Here is a 23,564-nt window from a genome sequence, read left to right on the forward strand (position 1 = left end):
ACCGGCCCTGTCTACATCCTCCACAACTTCCTTCCCCCATCCCATCCCTCTTCACCAAACACGCAGTCAATGCCTCCCAAACTCCGCGGCACGCTCTCCAAGAGCCTGTCGCAGATCCAAGACACCACCTCTTCATCCTCCTCATCAGTCTTCTACTGCCCGTCCTGTTCCACCTGGCGCCGCTCCCTCTCCTCGCGTCGAACTCGACTACAATTACCACAGCAACAACATCAACAACAATCATGGGCATCCTTGCAGCGTAGTGGCATTGCGACCACATCCGTCGTCCACACAAGACATATTCCTCCCCGATTGAAGGATCTACATGAAGCTCTTAACCGGGTCAAGGATGTTGCGCCGGAACAGGTGAATTTGAGTCGGTTGCAGCTTGCGTTGAGGGGATTGGAGAGTGAGAAGCCGGTTGTTCGGGTTGCTGGTATGTCTTTGACTTCTCTCCCAGCCAGTGATTGATGTTTTGGTCGGTTGGGGTAATGCTAATCATTGGGGCAGTTCTGGGTTTGAATGATGCGACTGCGGCGCGCAGACTCGTTCGGTTGCTGTTGGCGGACCCGTTGAACTCGAGGGAGAGCTGGGAGGATGCGTTGGATGCGTATGGCGAAGATACGGAGAGGGGTTTGTTGATTCGGTAGGTCTACATTCACAAACACGCATGGCATTATGGGGAGCAGGCACTAAATTATATGCAGGTACGGCGAAGTCTCGGAAACAATCCCCAACGATCTCCTTCCTATGATCTCAGTTCCCTCGCCCATTTTGAAAAAGGGCAATTTGGAAATCCTCGTTACAACACTTGGTGCCGAGTCAGCAGGCGTCGCCGACGCTACCCAGTCTCACCCATTCACGGCTGACACCTTCCTCGTGCCTACGGTTACGATCCGCACGTCGCATTCCGGCCGGCATAATATGGTGCGGTATCCTGTGCATCGCAGCATCGTGTGCGGCAGCGGTGTCGATGGATTCCTGGCGTATAGCGGGTTGATGGCGCGGTCGGATTTGAAGAAGGAAGCTGTGTCGGTCTTTGGGGCTATTGAGCTGGCAGTCACGGAGCCACAGAAGTACGACGGCCGGGTTGCGTTTGTGGATATTGACAAGGCGGACGAGGCATTGGCGAAGTTCCGCGAGTCGGTGCAGAATGCTTCTCTCTACGAACGCGGCTGGAACAGCAGTGGTGTGCAGCCGGTGGTGGACTGGTTGTCTTCACTCCGGGCTGAGGAAGGGACGCTGGATCCGTCCTTGCGGACGTTGATCACGTCTCTTCTGGACTCCGCGGAAGCGGGTGCCGCCGCTGCCGAGAAGAGGAAGCTGCTGGAGCAAGAAAGTGGCGCTGTGTCGTGGGAGACTCGCGATGTGCTTGAGCGGTCTGTGTCCGAGTGGGCGGAGCGCGGGCACACGGAACTCCGCAGCTCACTCGAGGAAGGTTTCGCCAGCAAGCCGTGGCGCGGACTGGCGTGGTGGAAGCTGTTCTGGCATGTGGACGACGTGGGGATGATCACGTCGGAGATCCTGGACCGGAAGTACCTGCGCCAGGCCGAAAAGGAGGTCATCTGGACTGCCGGCCGGTTCCAGCAGGCCGGGCTGACCGATGCGACTCCTATGCAAGAGGAGCAGACGTCCTGGCCAGCGCAGATCGCGACTAGTCGTCGCCGGCTCATGGAGACGACAGTGCCGTCGCTGCAGGCATTGGCGCAGCGTCTGGTCTTCTTCAGCATGTCCACGACCACCCTGACCTCGGCATTGTCGGCGCTAACCTACGTTTCGCTGCCGACTGCCACCATCTACGAGACCTGCACGATGGCCGCTATCGGACTAATCTACTCGCTGCGCAACCAGCAGCGCAAATGGGAGTCCGCGCGACACTGGTTCGAGAACGAGGTACGCGAAGACGGCCGCACCGCGCTGCTGGAAATAGAGACGCAGCTGCGCGAGACCGCCCGCGAGGGTGGCCGACAGGTCGAAGAGGTGACGGCGGAGAAGGACGCCAGAGAGACGATCGAGCGCGCACGCACCGCTCTGAAGGAGGTGCAGTAGCCAGCAAATAGGTATCCTAGTTAAACATGTCATGTACAATAGATTCATCATCCACCTTCCATATCTATACAACCCTTCTTCCACCCCTTATTCACCTAAACATTCAACTAAGTTCAACACTCCCCTCCGGCACCCCCTTATAACTCCTCAACCTCCTGGCCAAAAACTCCATCACAGGCCTCATCTCCTCCGCATTCCTCGGCATCCCATCCCCACGCCTCTTATACCTACTCACCTCCACAAAGTCAAACCACTCCTTCGTCCTCCTCACCCCAGCCGCAGTAACCGCCGTACTCCTCTCCCCTCCATCTTCCTTGCCCGCAACAATCAACACCGGCGTCCTACTCTTCCCACTCCCACTCCCAGTCGCAGACGCAGTCGCAGGCGCCTTTCCAGATAACCCCACCGGCGCCCCAATCGACACCACACCTCCCAGCTCCTCCTCATCCACCTTTCCTTCCCCCTGGAGTGAGGAGTTCTTGAAGTGCCTGGCAACCTCCAACCCCACCATCCCGCCCTGCCCGATCCCAAACACCACAATATCCCTACCCCGGTACCCGCACTTCTTCAACAATGTGTCGATAATCACCTCCTTGATTATGGTATTCGTGGAGCGGGTGAATCCGGCGTCCATGTCTAGGTCCCCTGCTGGGCTAAATGTGATGTCGTCGCCCCAGTGGAAGCCGCCCAGGTCGAAGGGGAGGGGCGTGGGGGCTTGAAGAGTTAGAACGGTGGTTTCGGGCAGGTTGAGGGCGCGGGCTAATGTTGTAAGGTTTTGGCTTGTGTCGCCGAGGCCGTGGAGGAGGAGGAGGATGTTGGGGGAGGTGTTTGGGGAGGTGCTGGCGGTGGTGGAGGTGGATGAGGGGGGCGTGATGGTTAGGGTTAGGTGCGGGGGGAAGTGGGAGAGGGTAGGGGGGTGGGTGGCATTTTGGATTGGAGTTGGGTGGTTTGGAGGGTGGTTTGGTTGCTGGAGATGGGTAGGTAGTGTGGTTGTGGTGGTGGTGGTAGATGTAGTGAGGTTGGCGGGGTTGGTTCGGTGTTGTTGTATTTGTGGTTGTGGCTGTGGTTGTGGTTGTTGTGGATACTTCGTGGAGGATATAATGAGGCAGCTTTAGGGTATCCTGTGTATAATATGTGATTTGCGTGTAGAGGTCAGAGTGGTTCAAGAGAGGTGATAATGTAGAAGTCTGATAGAAGGTTGTTGGTTGAAGTTTTGGAGCTCAAGCAGTTAGTTGCCTGTTTGGGACTAGTGCGTCAGGGACAGTTCTGTTGGTCCAATTGATTGTATTAATTAGGGTCTACAAAGACGCATGTGTGCAGGATTAAATCAAGTATTCATGCACATTTAAGTGACTCAATATGAGTGTTCACTTCATCATCCTAATTTCTTTGGCTTGTCTATATCTATTGCATCCTTATTTGTGTGTACAACTCAAAATCTTGATCACTGGTTTAAAACACAGCCAGGAGATGTACCTAGGCCCATCACCTTAATAATATCCTTCGAGAGAACAGGGCTGCTGTACTTAGATCAGTGTCCAGACTTACTTGACATGGTCACTGCCTACACATTTAGTAGGTGGCATCTTTCAGGCATCCAGATGTTGATCTTCTTTATGTCTTGTTCTTTTCAATCTGCGTCCCCAGCTCTTTAACTTCCTCTTCACGCTATGTTCTCCTTTAATTCGCCAATTCTCTGGCGGCTGTCAAGAAAAGGCTCTTTAGGAGCCAAAGCGAAAGTACTGAAGGAATACTACAAGATTTTGTTAGGTATGCAACGACTAGGAATGGAGATGAGCATGTTGCCATAATAAGAATGGACTTGGGTGCTCTTTAGTATCAGTAGTATAGCACTTACACTACTGCAGTCGCGGATAGTAGTATCATATACTATGCTTTGGTCTATTTTGATATCAATAATAGGTTGCACGGTCATTATTCCTAGTATCGATTGAATACTGAGATAGTATAATTGAAACTGCAATGAGTGTCATAAATTCGCAATATTTCATGGTTACTATTCTAGTACTCTCTTGTAGGTATCGGAATTTATCGCAAGCTACCAATTGTTCATTTAACTCAAAAGGTATGGAAAAGACAGGTTGAGTATCGTCGATCAGGCCATGTAAGGCAGCGGGTTGGAAAGATACGCTTCTGAGTAACTTCCACCCTCACTGACAGTTATTCCAGACCATGTCTATGGTATTGAATGCATGCACAGCATTATTGCATATGCCAGATTCGTGTGTGTCCTGTCGTACAACATATGCACATCATTGAAGGACATTAAATTCACATGTTGAAAGTATATTTATTGCCGGATGACCGCTATCCCGGAGCCGAAGATATCACGCAAATGAGGCAATGAATAGCATATTCTCAAGTTGACTACGGAGGACACTCACCGAATGCCTCAAGCGCTAAGTGAAACAACACATCACCGACTATGACGACATAATATTCTCGGCAGGCGGGTGCCATTAAGTGAGGGATATTATTAGTACATGGTAAATATTTTGGAGAAAAAGACAGATGGTATCTAGCCAAGCCACACACCGCCACCACGCGGTGGGATGAAACTGCGCCACAGTGAGGGGCAACTACTTTTCGCACTATTGAGGAAATGACCAGATCGGGCAATGGCAGTGGGGGGATTCCACCGATTCCACCACTTTTTGCCCACTCGCCAGATTGTCCGAGACCCAAAATAGAATCCCAGTTTTAGGTGTGAAGATGGGAGGCTTTCTAGCCGGCTGAAAGTGTTTGAGACTAAGTCCCTGACACTTGTCTGTGACAGCTTTACCCCGATACTCCGTCGATAGACTTAGAGATATCACCCAAAAGGCGGGGGAATCACTCACCCTCCACCTGATATTCAGACAAGCCTCACCAAGACGAGAAGCTGACCGGGTCGACCGGCTCATCTCGCGCCCGCCAAGCCTGGGCAAACTGTGGCTGCGGCGCTAAATGGGCCAAAATGGATTCGCCCAGACTTAAGGCTGAGGAGATCCCCATTTCGACCCAGTCGCCCAGCAACAACATCGTGGTTCCGACCCTGGACGCGTACGTACGCACTCTGCTCAGGCGATGATCCGGATGGTCGTTACTCCAGGCCGTGAGGACTCCAACTGGCCTGCAGGAGAACACGCAAGGGCATCTGCATGGCCCTCAAAACGACAGCAGGAACAATTTCACTAGATAGATGATGGTAGCCTATCGCCATTGTAGCCTGTACGCGGTGCAGACACTCGCTTCCTCGGCCGTAAGAATTGACAAAGAGGGGCACAGGATCGATGCTCACCCAAACGTGACCACGGATCCCCAACCGGAGATACACGATTCCTCTTACATGATTGGAACCTGATGTTTCAACTTATTGAGGCTAGTAACTTACCCCTCGACTGCCCCTCCTGGACAATTCCGTGCCCATCACATCGCTCCACGAGGCTGTGGCTGGGTGCTTCTCGCCTTCACTACCGCTCAATTATTCGGTCTCGTAGCGTCTAAGCGATGACCTGTTCCAATCAAATCCCGATCCATCTATCCCCTCGAAGCGCTGCCTCCTTTGCACAGTTTCAGCTGGCCTGTGTCCACTCCCTTCACTGGATATGATCTTCCCCTCGATCCACCCTTTCACAGTCGGGAGCGAACCATGTTGTCTCTTGTCCAACGCCCCTCAAGACTTTCGATGCATTTCCGTGAGATTAGACGGTGGGGCACTCTGAGGATGGTCGATGGAGGGGCGCCCCAAAGGAGCTGAAGATGCTGAGTAGGGTTGTCTAGGCAGCACATATATAAGATGCTCTGTCCCCTTCCATTCAGACCTTCTCTTCTCTTCTCTTCCTCATCAAACACTCAACTTTCTACTCTACCTCAAACCCTTTACTACTTCATACATCAATCATCATGGCCTGGGGCTGGGGTAAGTTACATACTTTCTTACACTTTCGCCTTTCCATCTGGCCTGACAGGGTTCCCCTGTCTGGTCTTTGGCCTCGTGCCTTCACCAACACGACGTTTATCCGGGCCTTTCAGTAACTAACATGGATCTATAGACCAATCCGACGACGCTCACCGTCAGGTGTACGAGAACAAGCACGAGGGCCACCTGTCCCACGAGCTCCTTGCTGGTGCCGCTTCCTTCGCTGGCATGAAGGCCTGGGAGGACCACCAGCGCAAGCAGGGTATGCATGCCCCATTCAAAACCATTCTAGCCACGTGAAGTTTGCCATGCTAACCACACCTGACCTATAGGCAAGACCGTCAGCCACGCTTTCGCCAAGGAGGCCCTTGCCGCCGTTGTTGGCGCTGAGGTCGACAAGCTCGCCGAGACCAAGGGCCTGGACGAAGTCGACAAGATCAAGGCCCGCGAGCACGCCAAGAAGAACGCTCACCACATGTACGAGGAGCACTACGAGCGCGGATACGGTGCCGACGAGTTCGACCCCGGCCGCTTCCCTCCCCCTGACCGCTTCGAGGGCCGCCGTGGTGGCTGGTAAGAAGCCTCTTTGTGTGTGATGGGAAACCAACTGGATTTGGGCCCTATCATCAGGGGTTGATACGAAGATGGATGGTGGAAATGAAACGAATATGATCATGGGTTGAGAGCGCTGGTAACACGGCCTCTCCTGCATGTATTCTTATCTAATAAACCAAGATATCCAAATGAATTTTTTATTATCTCAATGTGAAACAAACGCTTATCTTGCGCTTCGTAACCCATACCAAACAAACAGTAGAATCATGGGGATCTTGCCCCGGAGACGAATATGCAGGATTCCACCCGTTCAGGAAAGCTCGCGGATTATCCATGCGTTGACGGTGGGCGCAAGGGTCTGTTTTGGACGCAGAGATGCAAGGTGTGCGGGAAGGCGACGGGCGCATCACCCACATGGGCTTCAGAAGTTGTAAGACAATGTTTGATGTCAGGTAACATCATCAACATCAACATCAACATCAACATCAACAATGTCAATATCGCGAACCAGGCAAGTCGCCCACCTCAACAGGGGTAATTACCCAAGCCGGGCAGGTTATCCACGGAACAACGACCCAACTTCAAACATCAAACCTCGGGATTGCCTTGAGGGGGCGGCGAAAGGCGGTCTGGCCCTACCTTTCCTCTTTCACTCACATCGGAACCGGGTTCATCCTGAAACCAAACTCCAATAGGCAGATTAATCCGGCGGCGAGCAAATGAGCTCATCGCATGCAGCACGTGCAGTCATCGCAGCCTATCAGATGCGCGCGCAGTCCGATTTGGGGCCTGATTGACCAAATGGAAAGGGCATGAATCGGCTGGGTGGCTTGTCTCGCACGATGACGAGTTCAATCGTATCTCAAGGTTTTCCTGCGTCGATTGGGAGTTCATCCCAGTTCCCTTCGCTTCTTGCCCCTTGTGTGCCCTGTCTTGGTTGGCTCTTTCTCCTCTTCCTCCTGTTGGTCCGGCTCGTAATCGAGATAATAATGACCGTCCCGGTTCCAGACTATTGGGTCGCTTGATTCGAACAGGAAAAGAAGAACAGCAAAAAGAAAGTTTTCGAGGCGTCGGCTGCTCCTACGGGAGCTGAAAGTTTCTCTCAACTATATATGTCTTGAAACTACCAGCAGCTCCAGTACTAGTCGTTTTCTCGCCGTGACTTGTCGCCAATGCGGATCGTTGCTTCTGCTATATACTCTCGTGCCCGCCGTTTGCTCGTTTGCGTTTAGTATCATGCCCAGCTATAGCTCCATTTGCTCACGATGAAATTCGCCAAGTTAGTTTCATTCCTTTCAACTACCTGAAGCTTGTGTTTCAGAATCCAGAATAACCAGCTGTTCGTGCTGAAATTAGGGAGCTGGAACAGCAACTGGTTCCAGAGTGGCGCGCCAAATATCTAGATTATAAGGTCAGTATATCGTTTCCGTACTGACGTTTTTCTTTTTTCCTTTTTTCGTTTAAGCTACAATCTGGATGCTAACGGGTCTCTTGCTTTTTTAACCTTCTAGACCGGCAAGAAGAAAGTCAAAGCGATCTCTCGCGCTCTCCAAAAAACCTCTCGAAGCCCCAGCCATCCCTCTCTTCAACAACACAATGCTTCCGCGCATGACGACCAAGATGACCGTCCTGCTGGTTCTGATGGCCCATCCCCATTCCGACGCTCCAGTAGCAGACTCGATGCCAATGATCCCTCCCACATTCCTTCCACCCCTATAAGAAGCACTGGTCCTACGCCACGCTCACCGCGCTCGGGCTCTAGCCGCAGCGAGCGTCAGCCCCTGCGTGTACCCGGGTCTAGGTTTTCAGGCGTCATTGGAAGCTACGGAAGTATCGTTCCCTCTCCTCCGCTGAATGCTGGATCATCGGATGTCGCCTCCCTTCGACTGCCAGATCCCGCCATCGACCCAAAGCATAATGACTACTCGTCGGAGAGGGATGCGGAGCAGACCAGTGTACCTGTGACACCGTCCCCGGTGATGTCGCGACATGCGAGCACACGAACTGCGACCAAGGGCATAGTTCAGCGGAGTCCTGCGACGCCCCAGAAGGATCATAAGCGGAATGCAACCCCAGGCCCTCCAAACCGGAGAGGATCGTTGCTCCAGCGCGTCCTGTCCTATCCGGACTGGGAATCCCCCGAGAAGCGTGGAGCGGATGGATCTTCTGAGTTCGAGAAGCGCCAGGACGAGTTCTTCGCCTTCTTGGATAGCGAGTTGACCAAAATAGAATCCTTCTATCAGATGAAGGAAGAGGAGGCCGCAGAACGCCTCAAAGTGCTTCGTCATCAGCTGCATATCATGCGGGACCAACGCACACAGGAAGTTCTAGGTGCCAAGTTGGCCCGGCCAGAGAAAGAAGGAACGCCGAAGTCTCATGCATTCGGTCCTCTAGGTGGCCTCGCTGGCTTCGGCATACGCGGTGCTCTCACTGGACGTCATTTCGGGAAGAACTCTAAAGCGCTTGCAGAGTTGGGCACCCCGTCAGCAGCCTTACAAGGACAGGATCCCGACCATACAGTGTCGCGTCGCGATTTCATCCGTCGGCCCGAGGACCCAACCAACAGCGATGTCTCCTATCGCTCCGCTAAAAGGAAGCTGAAGCACGCGCTTCAGGAGTACTACCGCGGTGTGGAGCTGCTGAAGGCGTACGCCTACCTGAACAGGACTGCCTTCCGTAAGATCAACAAGAAATATGACAAGACTACTAATGCGCGTCCTGCGCAGAGATACATGTCTGAGAAAGTCAACAAGTCGTGGTTCGTTCAAAGCGAAGTCACTGAGAATCTGCTGTCCGCTGCAGAAGACCTGTACGCTCGTTACTTCGAGCGCGGCAACCGCAAGATCGCCGCTTCAAAATTGCGCCACACTATCAATAAATCGGGAGATTATTCTCCGTGCACGTTCCGTGCCGGTGTGCTCTTGATGGGTGGTGTCCTGTTTGGTGCTCAGTCATTAGTATATGCAGTGCAGAACCTTCATGATCGGGATGGTGAACTTAAGACTCATACAAGCTACTTGCTTCAGGTCAGTATTCATCGTTCTGAGTGCCTGCTGTCAGCTAACTGTGCGCAGATATATGGGGGCTATTTCCTCGTTGTACTTCATTTCCTATTATTTTGCCTAGACTGTATGGTCTGGACTCGGGCCAAGATCAATTACGTCTTTGTGTTTGAATATGATACCAGGCATGCATTAGATTGGCGTCAGCTTACTGAGGTATGGTGCTTTATCGTGAATCTTTTGATTGTGTCTGACTGTAACAGCTGCCGTCATTTTTCTTCTTTCTGCTGGGTCTCTGCATGTGGCTCAACTTCATGTCAGTTAATAGCATGTATATTTATTGGCCTGTTGTCCTTGTCGGCTTGACCACGGTCCTTCTTTTCCTACCCGTGCGGACACTGTACCACCGCAGCCGCAAATGGTGGGCATATTCTAATGTGAGTGAAGCCGTCCATAGCGGGCCCTAAGCCACTGCTAACGAATCTAGTGGCGTCTGCTTCTGGCAGGGTTCTATCCGGTTGAGTTCCGTGATTTCTTTCTGGGAGACATGTATTGCTCCCAGACATATGCCATGGGTGTGAGTAACCCGGTTGTCGTACGCTTAACGTGTTGTGGCTGATTTGTGTTAGAATATCGAGTTATTCTTCTGTCTCTACGCACATTATTGGGGTAACCCTGCCCAGTGCAATTCTTCGCATTCCAGGCTGCTTGGGTTCTTTACCTGCTTACCGGGCATTTGGAGAGCTTTGCAGTGTCTGCGACGTTACGCAGATACTAGGAACGTCTTCCCGCATTTGCTGAACTTTGGCAAATACACGTTCACCATTCTGTACTATGTCACTCTGAGCTTGTATCGCATCGATAAAGTGGAACGTTTCCAGGCTACGTTCATCACCTTTGCGCTGCTCAACGCCGTGTATGTGTCGGTTTGGGACCTTGTCATGGATTGGAGTTTGGGGAACGCCTACGCCAAACGCCCGTTGCTGCGCGATGTCCTGGCGTTCCGTCAAGCATGGGTATACTATGTTGCGATGGTCATCGACGTTATCGTGCGATTCAACTGGATCTTCTATGCCATCTTCACGAAGGATCTGCAGCACTCCGCGTTACTCAGCTTCTTCGTGGCGCTGTCAGAAGTCTGCCGACGAGGTATCTGGACGATCTTCCGTGTGGAGAATGAGCACTGCACCAACGTCCTGCTGTTCCGGGCGTCCAGGGATGTGCCTTTGCCATACCAGGTCTCCCTCCCGCCAGCGCAGGTTGACCAACAAGCAGATGGTGTGCCCCTGGAAGAGCAGCAACCGCAAGCACACGATGTGGAGCACGGCACCCCGTCCACTCCAGGCATGTCGCTCCGCAATCGCGGCCTCTCCCGTGTCGGCTCATTGCTGGCTTCGGCGCATGCACAGGACTTCCAGCGGAAGAAGCGTCCGGGCCAAGATCCAGGCGATCAGCCACTCCGTGGCTCAGAGGATACCCCGGATGACTCCACTGATGATGAATACCACGATGGCAGAGCGTCCTTGGATGATGATGTGATAATGGAAGAGCTTCCGTTTCACGAGGAGCGAAACTAAAGGGAAAGCAGACGGTGACTAATGGGTGACAACTTGCTTTACGATTTCTTTTTGATGGCATATATATACTTATTACGATAGATATGATACATACTAACATAATAGAGGCATATGATTGGAGTTAATGGAGCATTAATAGGAATACTTCGAGCCTAAAAGCTTCTTCCGTAATCAACCACTCACATATCATGTAGTATAGACCAAATTGATGGTGTAAACGTGGTGAATCTCATGCATACTACTAGAACATACTAGATGGCGATAGTAAATATCTGCCTCAGGCAATAACACCATCAGGTGACACCACCGACGTCACCTGCCCCGGAGCGCCGTTGAGCCGCGGCGCCGCAGCGGTTCTCGGCCCTCTCTCTCCTCTCCTTCCTTTCCCCGATTAGTCTATCCTACTATCTAATATGACAGGCTGTCCCATCAACTCATTCCATCCATACTATTAGTCTGACAGCGTCAGAGACAACTGAAACTCATCGCAGTTGCAAATGGCAGCTAACACCAGATACGAGCCTGCTCCGCAGCGCGACTCCTTCGAGGAGCGCGCCTATCCTCAACCCCCGCCGTCTTATCAGGCAACGGCCGACTACTCGCAAGCAGCGCCACGCAGCGAGGACGACAATGTTCCTGACGATTTCAAGGTACTTACACCACCACTCTCAACAAAGAAGCTTGCATCATCTGGGAGGAACCAAAACAACTAACAAATGTGTTTGATTAGTTCGGCGGCACCGTCGCGGAGGGCACCTTGCCCATTCGTATGCAGTTCATCCGGAAGGTCTATTCCATCTTGTAAGCACCACTACCACCACATCCACCCCGAGAAAGCAATAATCGAGAATAGCATCAGAAAAAACTGACAAGAGAGTAATCACAAACAGAACGGCCCAACTCCTCCTCACCACGATCCTCAGCTCCATCTCCTTCTTCTCCCCCAGCTACCGCCTCTGGATCCAATCCAACTTCTGGCTCATGATGGTCTCCGTCTTCGGCGCCCTAGGCTTCATGCTCGTCACCTACTGGAAGCGCAAATCCTATCCGGCCAATCTCCTCTTCCTATCCGGATTCACCCTCCTCGAAGCCTACTCCATCAGCGTCGTGACCTCCTTCTATGATGCCCGGCTCGTCATCCAAGCCCTCATCCTCACCCTCGGTCTCTTCGTCGCTCTCACCCTCTTCGCCTGCCAGACCAAGTACGACTTTACTAACTGGATGCCCTACCTCTTCGGTGGTCTGTGGTTCCTGATTTTGTTTGGCTTCGTGGCTGTGTTTTTCCCTGCGAATAGCACCGTCGAGCTGATTTATGGGGGCCTTGCGGCGCTGATTTTCTCGGCGTATATTCTTGTTGATACGCAGTTGGTGATGAGACATTATCATGTTGAGGAGGAGATTGCCGCGAGCATTTCGCTGTATTTGGATATCTTGAATTTGTTTTTGGCGATTTTGAGGATTCTGAATAGTCAGAATAACAACTAGGTCCATCATAACCTGGTTGTTTGTTTTGATGGGCGATGGAGGAAAGGTGGTAGTGGGGTTGGAGTGGATTGATACAGATTGTGCTACTTACAGGTGGCGGTGGTTGAGGAAACGCAGTGAGTGACCGTGAGATGGACTGGACTCTCTTCTATGTTCTATGCGGTGATAAATTACCTCGCCTGACTTGCTTGTATTGCCTAATGATATTGTACTCATCCGTTAGCTTTAGTCGCGTTGTTCTCTGTTTACTTCTTTCCACTCGTTCAGACAAGCCTGTTTATTAACATCCATTCTATAGTTGCAATGGCCTCTGTGTGATAATACTCCCGTGATTGTAGTAGTGTTTGGTAGATGGTTAGTAGTACTTGATGGGTAGTAGATATACTTCAATAAGTTCTGTGTTTATCTGAACCGGAGTATCTATCTATGGAAAGCAAGGAACCAGATTCACAGAGAAGATAACTTTACAGAGCCAAGACAAGCTACCTAGCAAGAGAGATGGAAAGGTAAGGGAGTAAAGGCATCATTAAATTGAAAAATGTATTTCAAGGTTTAAGACTTTAATCTAAACCGGACCAAACACGAACCCCAACGCCGGTGCAATGGTATAGCGTGCATAAACCCCAACATTGTAACCGTTGGACGAAGAGAGCCCAGATCTAGATCGCAAACCCGAAAGGAAACCAATAGATGCAAGAAACGAAGAAATAAACCTAAGAAAAGAAAGTTGGTAGGGAGTGTCTAAATTTAGTAGGAAAGCGGAAAAGGTCACCTCACACGAGGGCCAGAAAGCTAATGGACGGAAATGGAACGCATCCAGATCTTTTCACTTCCCCCGCATCCAAAACCAAACCAAAACCCGTCTAGTGAGAAGCAATGAAAACAGAGTTCGTGATCAGGCATACGACCATAACCACCACCCCGTATACTACGAGTGCCAAACTTAACTTTCGTAGAAGGGTTCGGCGCCAGTGGCGTTTTCCTCGGCGGAGGATGCCGCTGTCGGTTAGGGGGCGTGCCTGCACGCTCTCTTCTCCATCTTCATCGTTGCTATCGTCGGATAGCATACCTTCCGCTGCTTCGTCGTCCTCTTTCATCAGTCGCTGGTGGTGGGGCGAATCGGGAGAGGAAATCTTGTAGTAGAACAATCCGGGGAGGATAAAGCTGATACTGGTGCTTCCTGTGCTGCCGACATAGGCAAGAACGGCCTCTAAAGAAGACACAGTCATGGCCACAATGTAGCTCAGTACAAGGATGGTAGTCGTAATGATCGAGAATCGGAGGTCACTCATCGGCTCCGCAGTTCGGCCGCCCCTCTGTCCCAGGAGGGGGTTCCGATGAGGGGAGGTGTCGCTATTGGACGAGGACTTGGGCCTCCAGCGCAGCACTGCGTCAACGGAGGCCCGGCACGGGTGGCACTGAAGAGGATACGAGAACATGACAAGCATGACGATAGCAGCGCGGCCAATCGTAGCCCAAAGACCCGGTGGGTACATGCTCACGATATTTCCGCCGACACTGTTTCCAAAGGAGAGGTACCCAGTGATAGCGACAAGAATGTATGTGGCGGCAGAACTACCGATACTGGCCAGGACAACACCGGTGGTTCGGAAATGGCTGTTGTTGCCGATCTCGTTCAAAATTGAGAACATCTGGGGTGCACACGTCAGAGCAATGAACCATAGAAGTGAAGAGTTTGGGTTGTGGGTCTCGGAACATACGTTCTGATGGCATGTAAACGCGAAAACAATCACAGGCAGACTGCTGAGGGTAGGCACAGGGCCTGCCCAGTGAATCACTCGAACCGGACCACGGTCCTCCATGGTGTCCCCTTTCACAAAGTGGTATACGACCAAAACCACCAAATAGGCCATCGAGACTAGAGCTGCAATACTTGTGTATTTGAGCGAATCCAAGCGACGGAGGTATGAGAGAGGGATAACGATCAGCCTGAAACTAGTTAGCACTGTCCGACGCACTCAATGCCGTAGTTAGCGTACATGAAGGCTGTTACCCAGAAATGCCGGTCCACCAAAAAGTCATAGTCGGGAGCACCTCCAACGAATCCTTGAACCACGCCCGGCATCAGATCGCCAATGATGATGAGGTAGCTGATACCAACTCCGAAGCATTTGACCGCGATGGCGGCATCGAAGATGACAGCGATATTAGGATAGGTGATCTGGGATAAGGCAAAGAAGGATGCAGTGCCTCGTTCGAGATATCGAGCACATAGAGACTGGAGATATAGACCGAAACCCGCGGTCATTCCTGACCACAGAATCACAAAGACACCCAGGACGATTCCCATGTGAGAGATGGCCAGCGGCATGGCCATAACACCGGCACCGATAACTAACAGGCAGGGACAGAGCATGAGTCAGTAACGATTGCGGAGTAAAGGTATGTGATTTCCAGCCCGACTTACTTGTGTTGACCAAGTTGATCACACAGCTGACCCAACTGGCGTCGCCATGATGTCCGATGCTTCGTTTCCCTTTGCCGCCGTGTCTGCGACCGATGGGTACCTGTTAGCGATAAGGCTTGAGAGCAGGGGAAGTACTCCTAATTGGAGGTGTTATAGGTTACCTTCGAGAACCGGCTCGAGGGGAGCCAATCCCGACGGAAGCTTCGTCGTCCATCATCGTGAGGAAGTAAGTGGGAGGAAGAGTCGAGTTGTGTTGAGGAGGTGGTAGGAGTAGTTCTTTTGGAGGCGGTAGATAAGGATTGAAGGTGGCCACACGACAAAAGATTGCGGGTGATCAACCAACCATAGTCGGTTGAAGTTCACTGGAACCAGCGGTGCAGCGGGAGATGTGCTCGGAAGACGGTAAGGAACGGAAATCAAAATCAGCGAAGAAGTTAGTTGGAGAGGAAGAATTAAAGGAGAAATTAAGAAAAAAGAGGGGTTGGAGAAGGGAAAGACATCCGGAGATAAGAAGAAGGAAAGAAAGGGAATGAACAGCGCAATCCAAATGCCGCCGAAGGAGCGGAGGCGGTGGAGAGTCTTGGTTAGTCAGTCCCTTTATCGCCCTCCGCCATTGGTGGCTTCACTTCTTTTTCCCCAGATTGTCACGACTAGGTACTACCTTCCTATTGTCTACTAGTTGTCTACTTGGTAGTATCATGCGATGTTATCAGAAGCCCATAATTAAGTTGAGAAGAAGGCTGGTACTGAAGCATTGTTTTGTTGCTTAAATGATTACAGAATTGCTGCTGTGGTAAGGACAGTAAGCCAGGTCATGTACTTAACTGAGACAGTGAGTGGAGTACTACTCCAGCCTGAAGCACAGGTCATACACCATTCCTTAGTGCCCTCGCGCAATCTGCGGAGTGCCAGCCTGCCTTGACCCAGTAATACGTAATATTAGCTTCGTAGCTGGCGACAGGATGAGACTGGAAAGAGTTTCCATATTTGGCTGAATCTCACCTGAATCACCCAAACTAGTCACACCGTAACTACGTAGTTAACTAATGGAGTAAGCATATCCATATCTTTTGTGCTTGCCAGACATGTATTAACATCATGAATAGTATTACTATATGCTCTATCCCATCCACCTATCTACAACTTGGGCACTCCCCATCCAGGCTGCGACAGCAGACCAAGTGTCTCGTTAATCACTGCACTGTTATCGGAGACCGTATTTCCTGGACGATCTCCAGGCCCAGCATCATTGAAAGGCTCTACTGCCCGAACTGTCTTGGAGACCTCCAGGATAGTTCCACCACTGACTGGGTACTGGGGACCACGACCACTCTGATCCCCAATGATACCGCTCACCTTATCCTGTTGGATAAGCGCCAGCATGACCTCTGCTACTTCTTCTGGAGTTACCCATGCATCCGCCCCTTCATTCACTACCTTGAGCTTTTCAGGATGGTCTGTCCACAACGGCGTCTTGATAACCCCCGGCGCAACAGCTGTGATACGGATTCCGCACTCCTGGTCCAGGCCAGCCAACGATCGTACCAAACCATTGATGCCGTGTTTCGTGGCAACATAGATCGGGGCGATGAAGTTGGGGTTCTGGCCGGCAATACTGGAGATGTGAACGATGTGTTTGCGTCGCTGCTTGTTCCCATGGCGTAGAAAATGGGCAATGGCTAGCTGTGTCGTACGAATCGGATGCGTGAGATTGATATCGAGGAGGGCATAGCGGCCTCCATACCGCGGGTCACGGCTTTCAGGGGTTCCCGGAGGACGCCAGAAGTTGGTCCAGTGCTGTGAGGTAAAATCGGGCGTGAGCAACTGAACGTGCCTGCAGTATACTACCCCTTGCGTGATGCATAACACTGGTATCAGTGGGTAGGGAAACTATACCGGTTCAAAGATGCCTGCGCCAGGACACACAATATCGAGCTCTCCGAATTCCTGCTCTGCTACCTCGAACATGTGCTCGAGCTGTTGCCAATCGGTCACGTCGGTCCGCTGGAAGACGGCTCGTGGCGTCTTCCCCTTCGCTGAGTATTGATCCACTAGCGTCTTTGCCTCTGGACGTAGAGCTAGATCGGCGAACAGGACATTGCATCCATGCTCGAGGAGAGATTTGGCGAAGGACAGGTTAATCCCTACAATTACAGCTTAGAGTGAGGTTTGCTTATCGGCTGAATACCATGCGTGACGAACCTGAACCTGCCCCCGTTACGATAGCAGCTCGGCCTTGAACGGCGAAGGACATTCTAAAGCGGGAGTGAGGCCCAGGGAGCTGCAATGGGGAGTGTGGTTTGGTGGTTAAGTGGCTTTTCTTTTCTGCCGAGTGGCCCTGTGCTACTTTATAACTGTTCCGGAGGGGTTCGATACGGGACCCAGGCCTACCCCATGGGCATGTCGCTGTATCACTAGACCGAGGACGAGAGCCCTAAAGGTGGTAGAAACCCGGAAGAAGACCGAGGACAAGTCATCATCTCCTATCTGACCGCTGCCTCTCGGGGTGCTCCCCTCGGTGAAAGTGCCGATCAGCTCGCTTGAAGTCATTGGCAGCGAGACCTGATCCACTGCTTTCTGTGCAGGACGTGCAAGGGCGGTTGCAGCGGGCCTGCTATGGAGGGTGCCTTCGTATCAATTGCCTATCGGTAAGTACGATGGCTAGTCTGAACTGTAGCCCCGAGCCATGACCTGATAAATCCCAGCTTCCTTCAATTTTTCGCCTCTGAAATACCTATGAGACAACCTGAAATGAAGGCAATAGTTCATTCCGGGGCAATGTGGATCCCGCAAAGAGCAACATTCCCGCATTTTCTTGTTACCGTTTTTTGCGGGGGAGGCGGGGACCTTCCGTATCAAGTACTCGGGCCGACTGCTGAATATGGGTTTCCGACAATAATCCGCCCCAGCTGCAGGTATATCAGTCGCAAGAGGTCCTGTCTGCCAGTGATCAGAAATATCCAGATTTCAAGTACCTATTGGAAGGATAGATATCATGTCTATGTCTAAATTTCTTTCAAAAACGGCCGCCCGCGCCGCGTCCACGTCGACTTCAGCGTCGACGATGACCAAGGCTGCGGGCGATATCTCCAGCGTCTTCCCCAGTTTGAGACCAGACTACAAGCCAGAGCCACTACCCCCGCGGTTCAGGGATCTGAAGCTGAAATACTTTGAAAAGAATGAAAAGGCTCTGAAGGACAGTTGGGAGCGACTCCTTCCCAGCTTGGAAGAGGAAGTGCACAAGATCAAGACCAAAGGAAGCGATGTAAGTTCCCATGGCATCTTCTATATGTATAAGTGAGTGTCACTAATTTAATGTCCAGATTATCCCATCGGTGCAATACTCAGATGTCGTCAATGGCACCGTTCCAGACCATCTTCTTGCGGAGATCCGTCACAGAGGTTCCGTGGTCATTAGGAACGTGGTGCCGCGAGAGAAAGCCCTCGACTGGAAGGAGAGGATCAAGGACTATGCTGCTGCCAACCAAGAGCGCGTGAAGGCCTTCCCTCCCGACTCCCCAGCAGTCTATGAGCTGTATTGGACTCCATCCCAAGCAGAGGCCCGAGCACATCCGAGCATGCTCGGTACTCAGCGATTCCTGCAGCGTCTCTGGCACTCGTCCGATCCCGACACTCCGATCTCGACTCGGAATCCTTTGACCTACGCAGACAGACTCCGCATCAGGCAACCCGGCGACGCAAAATTCACCCTCGGCCCTCATATTGACGGTGGATCATTGGAGCGCTGGGAGGATCCTGAATACTCCCGAGTCTACTCCAAAATTCTGGAGGGCAAATGGGAAGAATACGACCCATGGGACGCCAAGCACCGTGTCTCGGCCAACATGGACTTGTACAACGGCGCTGGTTCCTGCTCCATGCTGAGATTCTTCCAGGGATGGCTGTCCATGTCCAACACAGCTCCCGGCGAAGGCTCACTGCATGTTTGCCCCATGGTCATTCAGAGTACCGCTTACACTATCCTCCGACCTTTCTTCGACCCAGTCTCCTCGCAGCCGGTGCTGGATAACACATTCCCTGGTGCCGTACCCGGAACATGCCAGGAATACAACCCCGTCACGCATCCTCACCTGGACCTGGCAACCACCATGGTGTCCGTCCCCGAGGTGGATCCCGGTGACTACGTTGCCTGGCATTGCGATTCCTTGCACTCCGTCGATAAGGAACATCGCGGCAAGGGAGACTCTAGCGTTCTCTACATCCCTGCCACGCCTATGTGCGAGATGAACGTGAACTACCTGCTCAAGCAGCGCCAGGCTGCGCTTGCTTACTCCCCGCCTTGGGATTTCCCAGGCGCTGGTGGACCCGGTGAGATCGGTTTCCAGGGAGCACTTGACTGGAGCTCGCTTGATGCAGAGGGCCTGCGCGCCATGGGTATGGGAAGTCAGCCATGGGAAATTACCGACGACATGACTGAGGGAGAGAAGGCGGTTGTCAGAGCTGCCAACAAGACCTGCTTCGGGCAAGCATGAGATTCTTGGATATGATGAGCATTACTTCAATTCGCCAGATTGTATTTGTACATAGAATAGCATCAAAATGTATATGAATTCAGACTATATCACCGTTCTGGCAGCAGTATGAAGGACCCTTCTCGTAAACAACGATCAATTTTAGGGAGAGGACATGTGATTCACTTCAATTGCTTGACACATAGCCACGTCAATTTCAGTCACAACTGCACCCATCAGTAAATTGTCGTAAAAGCTGTTCTTGGTAATGAGGAATTGGTAGAAGTGAAATCGAGTAAGAAGCTGAAGCTGTAGTGGAGACAAACCGGGGGAAAAGGGATTCTGCCCGATGATACATCACCGCCCGTCATCGATGATCCGCAGCTTATCGTTAGTCGGCCACCATCTCGTCCCAGCTACCTCTCTCCTCTGTCGCCCTCCAATGCCCGACCGGAAACATCAGTCCTAACCATGTGGCTACAGGCGACGCTTCTCTTGCTCGCCTCGTGCGTTCCCTCGTCCCTGGCCATCTACCGGGACGAGGTCAACCATGTCGACTACCATCACGCGCTGCTCGGCTTTCCCACTTCCCAATCGACCTTCTTCCTCAAACCGTCCGCTTCCTCCAATGCCTCCTTACTCTACACTCTCTCGGAGAAGTCGCTGCTCGGTGCTGTGAATCCTAGGGACGGCTCCCTTGTCTGGAGACAGAACCTCTCGCGATCTGATCTGCCCGCTGCTGAAAGCAATCCCCATGGTCTTCTCCGCGCCTCCGAAGGCACAAACGCCCTGGTCAGCGCGCTAGGCGATTACATTTCTTCGTGGACTGCTCTGGATGGAAAATTGATCTGGGAAAACTGGTTTGAGGGCGAAGTGCTCGCCGATCTCGAGCTTTTGGAGCTGGAGGATGCCAGTGCGGCTCCGTCGACCAAAGACACTGTGGCGCTTTGGAGCGGAAAGGCTGGCGTTGTCCGAAGGCTGGATGGAGATTCGGGTCGGACGAAATGGGAGCACTTGGACGAAAGGTACGATTATACTTGAAACTGACTTCTGTTGGAGCTTCCATCGCTAACACTTCCCGGTAGCGGCGATGTTCCCCTCCAATTGTCGTCATCGGCCACCGAGGTCTTCTACGTCGCTCTGCAGCCCTCCTCCCGGAAAGGATACAGAATCAAGGTTACTTCTTTGGATCCCTTGACCGGTCGCCAAACTCGACAGCATATTCTGAGCTCGGAAAGCGACTTGTCTAGCACCAACTCCGTCCTCTTCGTCGGTGCGAACACTGCCGCACCCATGATTGTTTGGGCGGATCAGTCATTCAAAACGCTCAAGGTCAACGTCATCGGTACGAAGCAGGTACACTCGTTCGATATTGAAAATACAAGTGGTGAGAGTGTCAGCTCCATCACGGTTCATGCTTCCAAGAAGCTCGAATCGCTGCCGCATTTCCTGGTGCACTACGAGACGGAGTCTACCACTTGGGCGGAAGTTTATCACGTCGACTTGAAGTCCGCTTCGGTAAACAAGGCCTACGAACTTCCTCGCTTGCAGGGATGGTCCGTTTTCTCGACGAGCAACAAGGATGCCAACGTCTACTTCACCCGCATCACTCAGTCTGAGACCACTGTCGTTTCTTCTGTCTCTCACGGAGTATTGGGAAGATGGGTCCACCAAGCTCCCCCTATGGAGCAAGCTTTGCATTCTGTATCGGAGGTCGTTGCCAAGGATAAGAGCGTTGCTGTTCGGACGGCCGCTGCCTTGGAATCTGGCGACTGGCAATTGATTCGCAATGGCCAGACCGAATGGACTAGATATGAAGCTCTGTCGGGTGCTCTGGCCGCTACTTGGGTCCAGGAGGCCGTTCAGGAGGATTTGGCCCATCAACTGGAAGTTGAGGGTCACGAAAGTGTTTACGGGGCCTACGTGCACCGCGTTAAGCGTCACGCCAGAGACCTTCAGCATCTTCCCGAGTGGCTGAAGGGGCTGCCCAAGCGCATTTTGACCAGTATCTTGACCGATGAGGTCTCCAACCTCGATAGTTTCGGTATTGTCAGGTCTGTTATTGTGGCCACAGAGAACGGAAGAGTCTACGCCCTTGATGCCGCCAAGCACGGCGCCGTGTCTTGGAAGGTCAAGGCTGCGGAAGCGGACTCGTGGAATGTGAAGGCTATTCTGACCCATCCTGGCACTGCTACGGTGTATGTCGATGATGGCAGTTCTGTCACTCTGGATGCCTCGTCTGGCGAGATTCTGGCGCGCAACCCCGGCACTGCAAAGATCCGCTCGGTTGCCGTCGCCCACGATGGCACCGCTCCCCGTACCGTCGGCATTAAGGAAAATGGTACACCCTTGGAGTCTATTGATGGCCCGGGTTTCTTCATAACGCTTAGCGATGATGGCCGTGTCCTCGGATGGGCTGCTCGCGATAACAAGCACCCTGTCTGGCAGTTCCTGCCCACCTCAGGCGAGAAGATTATCCACGCCACCGCGCGGCCCGCCCACGATCCTGTTGCCTCTATCGGTAAAGTCCTGGGCAACCGGTCTGTTCTCTACAAGTATCTAAACTCCAACCTCGCCCTCATCACCGCCGTGGGTGAGAGCTCTGCTACCTTCTATCTTCTTGATGCCATCTCCGGAAAGATCCTCCACTCCAGCACTCACCAAGGAGTCGACCCCACACAGCCCATTTCCTCCGTTGTCTCCGAGAACTGGTTCGCCTACTCCTTCTGGGCAGACGCTGTCGACTCTTCCAGCGCCAAGGGCTACCAACTGGTGATCTCCGAGCTATACGAGTCCCCCGTTCCCAATGACCGCGGCCCGCTGGACGCAGCCTCCAACTACTCTAGCATCAGTGACCTCCCTCTGCCCCACGTGATTTCGCAAGCCTTCATCATCCCGGAACCCATCTCTCACATGGCCGTCACTCAGACCCGCCAGGGCATCACCACTCGCCAACTCCTCTGCACTCTCCCCTCCTCCAACGCCATCATCGGCATTCCCCGTCCCGTCCTTGACCCCCGCCGTCCTGTCGGCCGGGACCCCACCTCCACCGAAGCCGAAGAGGGTCTCTTCAAGTACAACCCCTTCCTCGAATTCGATGGCAAATGGTACCACACGCATTCCCGGGACGTCGCAGGTATCAAGAGCGTCCTTTCCGCCCCGACGCTGCTCGAAAGTACTAGCCTGATCTTCGCCTTTGGCGGCGATATCTTCGCTACACGGGCAACTCCCAGCCAGGCATTCGATGTCCTGGGCAAGGGTTTCTCCAAGTTGCAACTAGTCTTGACTATTGTGGCGTTGACGGCTGGTGTGATTGTTCTGGCTCCAATGGTATGTTTCATCCCTCACCTTACCCATTATTATTTGTATTCCATGATTAGTAAACAGCTGGCTAACTGAGATATCGTTGAACAGGTCAAGAGAAAACAGATCAATATGATCTGGAAGTCTACATAAACACTACTTTGGTTTAGTTTAGTTGCGTTGTGATTGATGTACTATAGCGAAACGTTAGGATGGGATAGGATTGGATTGGGGTGGTAGTAGATGAAGCTGCTCACCTACCTATCCGCCTTTACCTACTACTACTATTTATCTTAGATATATGATACGATGTAAAGACGTAATATAACATACATACAGTTATAGTATTTCTAACCCTACTATTGAAAACCAGTAGTAACTGCAATGGTCTCATGTCTCGATTCCCTCGTGGGAGGAATGGGAGTTCAAAACATTAACATATACGACGTAGTATCCTAATTTGAAATAGTACTGCCTTCAAGTTCTTACACCAATATTTCGAGATGAATTAGTACTACTAAGGTACTAAGATCGAGAATTTTCCCAGGGAGGATTGCCTTATATAGTAGTATATAACCCGCAAACCAAACCCAAGCTCACCTCAATGTGTACCAATGCGACGCAACTCCCTAATACTTCAGAAAGGCTCGGATCAATACAGTGAAGAAGTAAGCCAACCAGTAGGGACTTAGGAGAAGTATGAAAATGAAAATGATTATCTAAATATAACCCGAAAAAAGATGCATCTTTCTATGATGATGACGGTTGCTG

The 23,564-nt window shown here is 52.0% G+C and overlaps 9 protein-coding genes across 9 annotated transcripts; 7 read left to right on the plus strand and 2 right to left on the minus strand.

Annotated features, from left to right (window-relative positions):
* The first annotated feature begins 36 nt into the window (after nt 1-36).
* On the plus strand, nt 37-2,110 carry BO83DRAFT_382370 (uncharacterized protein). The gene is made up of 3 exons (XM_025532214.1): nt 37-436; nt 511-646; nt 708-2,110. The coding sequence occupies exons 1-3, from the start codon at nt 70-72 to the stop codon at nt 2,047-2,049; spliced, it is 1,845 nt and encodes a 614-aa protein (XP_025383428.1). The 5' UTR covers nt 37-69; the 3' UTR covers nt 2,050-2,110.
* BO83DRAFT_411720 (alpha/beta hydrolase) lies at nt 2,051-4,441 on the minus strand. Its single transcript, XM_025534333.1, has 2 exons — nt 3,908-4,441; nt 2,051-3,016 (listed from the first exon to the last, which is right to left on the minus strand). The coding sequence occupies exons 1-2, from the start codon at nt 3,983-3,985 to the stop codon at nt 2,153-2,155; spliced, it is 942 nt and encodes a 313-aa protein (XP_025383429.1). The 5' UTR covers nt 3,986-4,441; the 3' UTR covers nt 2,051-2,152.
* BO83DRAFT_402894 (uncharacterized protein) lies at nt 4,243-5,822 on the plus strand (the record flags this gene model as incomplete). Its single annotated transcript, XM_025533571.1, has 6 exons — nt 4,243-4,251; nt 4,670-4,694; nt 4,929-5,112; nt 5,431-5,550; nt 5,623-5,687; nt 5,776-5,822. The coding sequence occupies 6 exons, from the start codon at nt 4,243-4,245 to the stop codon at nt 5,820-5,822; spliced, it is 450 nt and encodes a 149-aa protein (XP_025383430.1).
* Nucleotides 5,823-5,955: 133 nt separating this feature from the next.
* BO83DRAFT_402895 (DUF3759 domain-containing protein) lies at nt 5,956-6,548 on the plus strand (the record flags this gene model as incomplete). The annotated part of the gene is made up of 3 exons (XM_025533572.1): nt 5,956-5,971; nt 6,105-6,233; nt 6,304-6,548. 3 exons carry the CDS (start codon nt 5,956-5,958, stop codon nt 6,546-6,548), a joined length of 390 nt encoding a protein of 129 aa, XP_025383431.1.
* Nucleotides 6,549-7,880: 1,332 nt separating this feature from the next.
* BO83DRAFT_323354 (EXS-domain-containing protein) lies at nt 7,881-11,105 on the plus strand (the record flags this gene model as incomplete). Its single annotated transcript, XM_025527929.1, has 6 exons — nt 7,881-7,937; nt 8,038-9,483; nt 9,553-9,744; nt 9,792-9,965; nt 10,016-10,105; nt 10,158-11,105. Coding segments are annotated over 6 exons (2,907 nt in total), but the record flags the coding sequence as incomplete, so codon positions are not given.
* Nucleotides 11,106-11,526: 421 nt separating this feature from the next.
* BO83DRAFT_382377 (Bax inhibitor-1 family protein) lies at nt 11,527-12,911 on the plus strand. Its single transcript, XM_025532215.1, has 3 exons — nt 11,527-11,755; nt 11,836-11,906; nt 11,996-12,911. Exons 1-3 carry the CDS (start codon nt 11,603-11,605, stop codon nt 12,588-12,590), a joined length of 819 nt encoding a protein of 272 aa, XP_025383433.1. The 5' UTR covers nt 11,527-11,602; the 3' UTR covers nt 12,591-12,911.
* A 542-nt stretch (nt 12,912-13,453) lies between these two features.
* Nucleotides 13,454-17,272, minus strand: BO83DRAFT_402897 (uncharacterized protein; the record flags this gene model as incomplete). The annotated part of the gene is made up of 7 exons (XM_025533573.1): nt 13,454-14,242; nt 14,312-14,540; nt 14,591-14,945; nt 15,019-15,118; nt 16,171-16,815; nt 16,915-17,162; nt 17,221-17,272. The coding sequence occupies 7 exons, from the start codon at nt 17,270-17,272 to the stop codon at nt 13,454-13,456; spliced, it is 2,418 nt and encodes an 805-aa protein (XP_025383434.1).
* An 810-nt stretch (nt 17,273-18,082) lies between these two features.
* On the plus strand, nt 18,083-19,530 carry BO83DRAFT_347320 (DUF1479 domain-containing protein; the record flags this gene model as incomplete). The annotated part of the gene is made up of 2 exons (XM_025528813.1): nt 18,083-18,283; nt 18,342-19,530. 2 exons carry the CDS (start codon nt 18,083-18,085, stop codon nt 19,509-19,511), a joined length of 1,371 nt encoding a protein of 456 aa, XP_025383435.1. The 3' UTR covers nt 19,512-19,530.
* A 367-nt stretch (nt 19,531-19,897) lies between these two features.
* Nucleotides 19,898-23,122, plus strand: BO83DRAFT_411725 (uncharacterized protein). Its single transcript, XM_025534334.1, has 3 exons — nt 19,898-20,515; nt 20,576-22,820; nt 22,905-23,122. Exons 1-3 carry the CDS (start codon nt 19,962-19,964, stop codon nt 22,944-22,946), a joined length of 2,841 nt encoding a protein of 946 aa, XP_025383436.1. The 5' UTR covers nt 19,898-19,961; the 3' UTR covers nt 22,947-23,122.
* The last annotated feature ends 442 nt before the right edge of the window (nt 23,123-23,564 follow it).

This window comes from Aspergillus eucalypticola (genome assembly GCF_003184535.1).
Source record: "Aspergillus eucalypticola CBS 122712 chromosome Unknown BO83scaffold_34, whole genome shotgun sequence".
Taxonomy (NCBI): Eukaryota; Fungi; Ascomycota; class Eurotiomycetes; order Eurotiales; family Aspergillaceae; genus Aspergillus; species Aspergillus eucalypticola.

Coding starts and splice junctions, on each gene's coding strand:
- BO83DRAFT_411725 (XM_025534334.1), top strand. CDS start 19,962: ATGTGGCTACAGGCGACGCTTCTCTTGCTCGCCTCGTGCGTTCCCTCG. Junction 20,516..20,575: donor TGGGAGCACTTGGACGAAAG/GTACGATTATAC, acceptor ACTTCCCGGTAG/CGGCGATGTTCCCCTCCAAT. Junction 22,821..22,904: donor TGATTGTTCTGGCTCCAATG/GTATGTTTCATC, acceptor ATCGTTGAACAG/GTCAAGAGAAAACAGATCAA.
- BO83DRAFT_382370 (XM_025532214.1), top strand. CDS start 70: ATGCCTCCCAAACTCCGCGGCACGCTCTCCAAGAGCCTGTCGCAGATC. Junction 437..510: donor GCCGGTTGTTCGGGTTGCTG/GTATGTCTTTGA, acceptor TCATTGGGGCAG/TTCTGGGTTTGAATGATGCG. Junction 647..707: donor GAGAGGGGTTTGTTGATTCG/GTAGGTCTACAT, acceptor AATTATATGCAG/GTACGGCGAAGTCTCGGAAA.
- BO83DRAFT_382377 (XM_025532215.1), top strand. CDS start 11,603: ATGGCAGCTAACACCAGATACGAGCCTGCTCCGCAGCGCGACTCCTTC. Junction 11,756..11,835: donor ATGTTCCTGACGATTTCAAG/GTACTTACACCA, acceptor GTGTTTGATTAG/TTCGGCGGCACCGTCGCGGA. Junction 11,907..11,995: donor CGGAAGGTCTATTCCATCTT/GTAAGCACCACT, acceptor AATCACAAACAG/AACGGCCCAACTCCTCCTCA.
- BO83DRAFT_411720 (XM_025534333.1), bottom strand. CDS start 3,985: ATGACCGTGCAACCTATTATTGATATCAAAATAGACCAAAGCATAGTA. Junction 3,017..3,907: donor CTATCCGCGACTGCAGTAGT/GTAAGTGCTATA, acceptor ACCCATCTCCAG/CAACCAAACCACCCTCCAAA.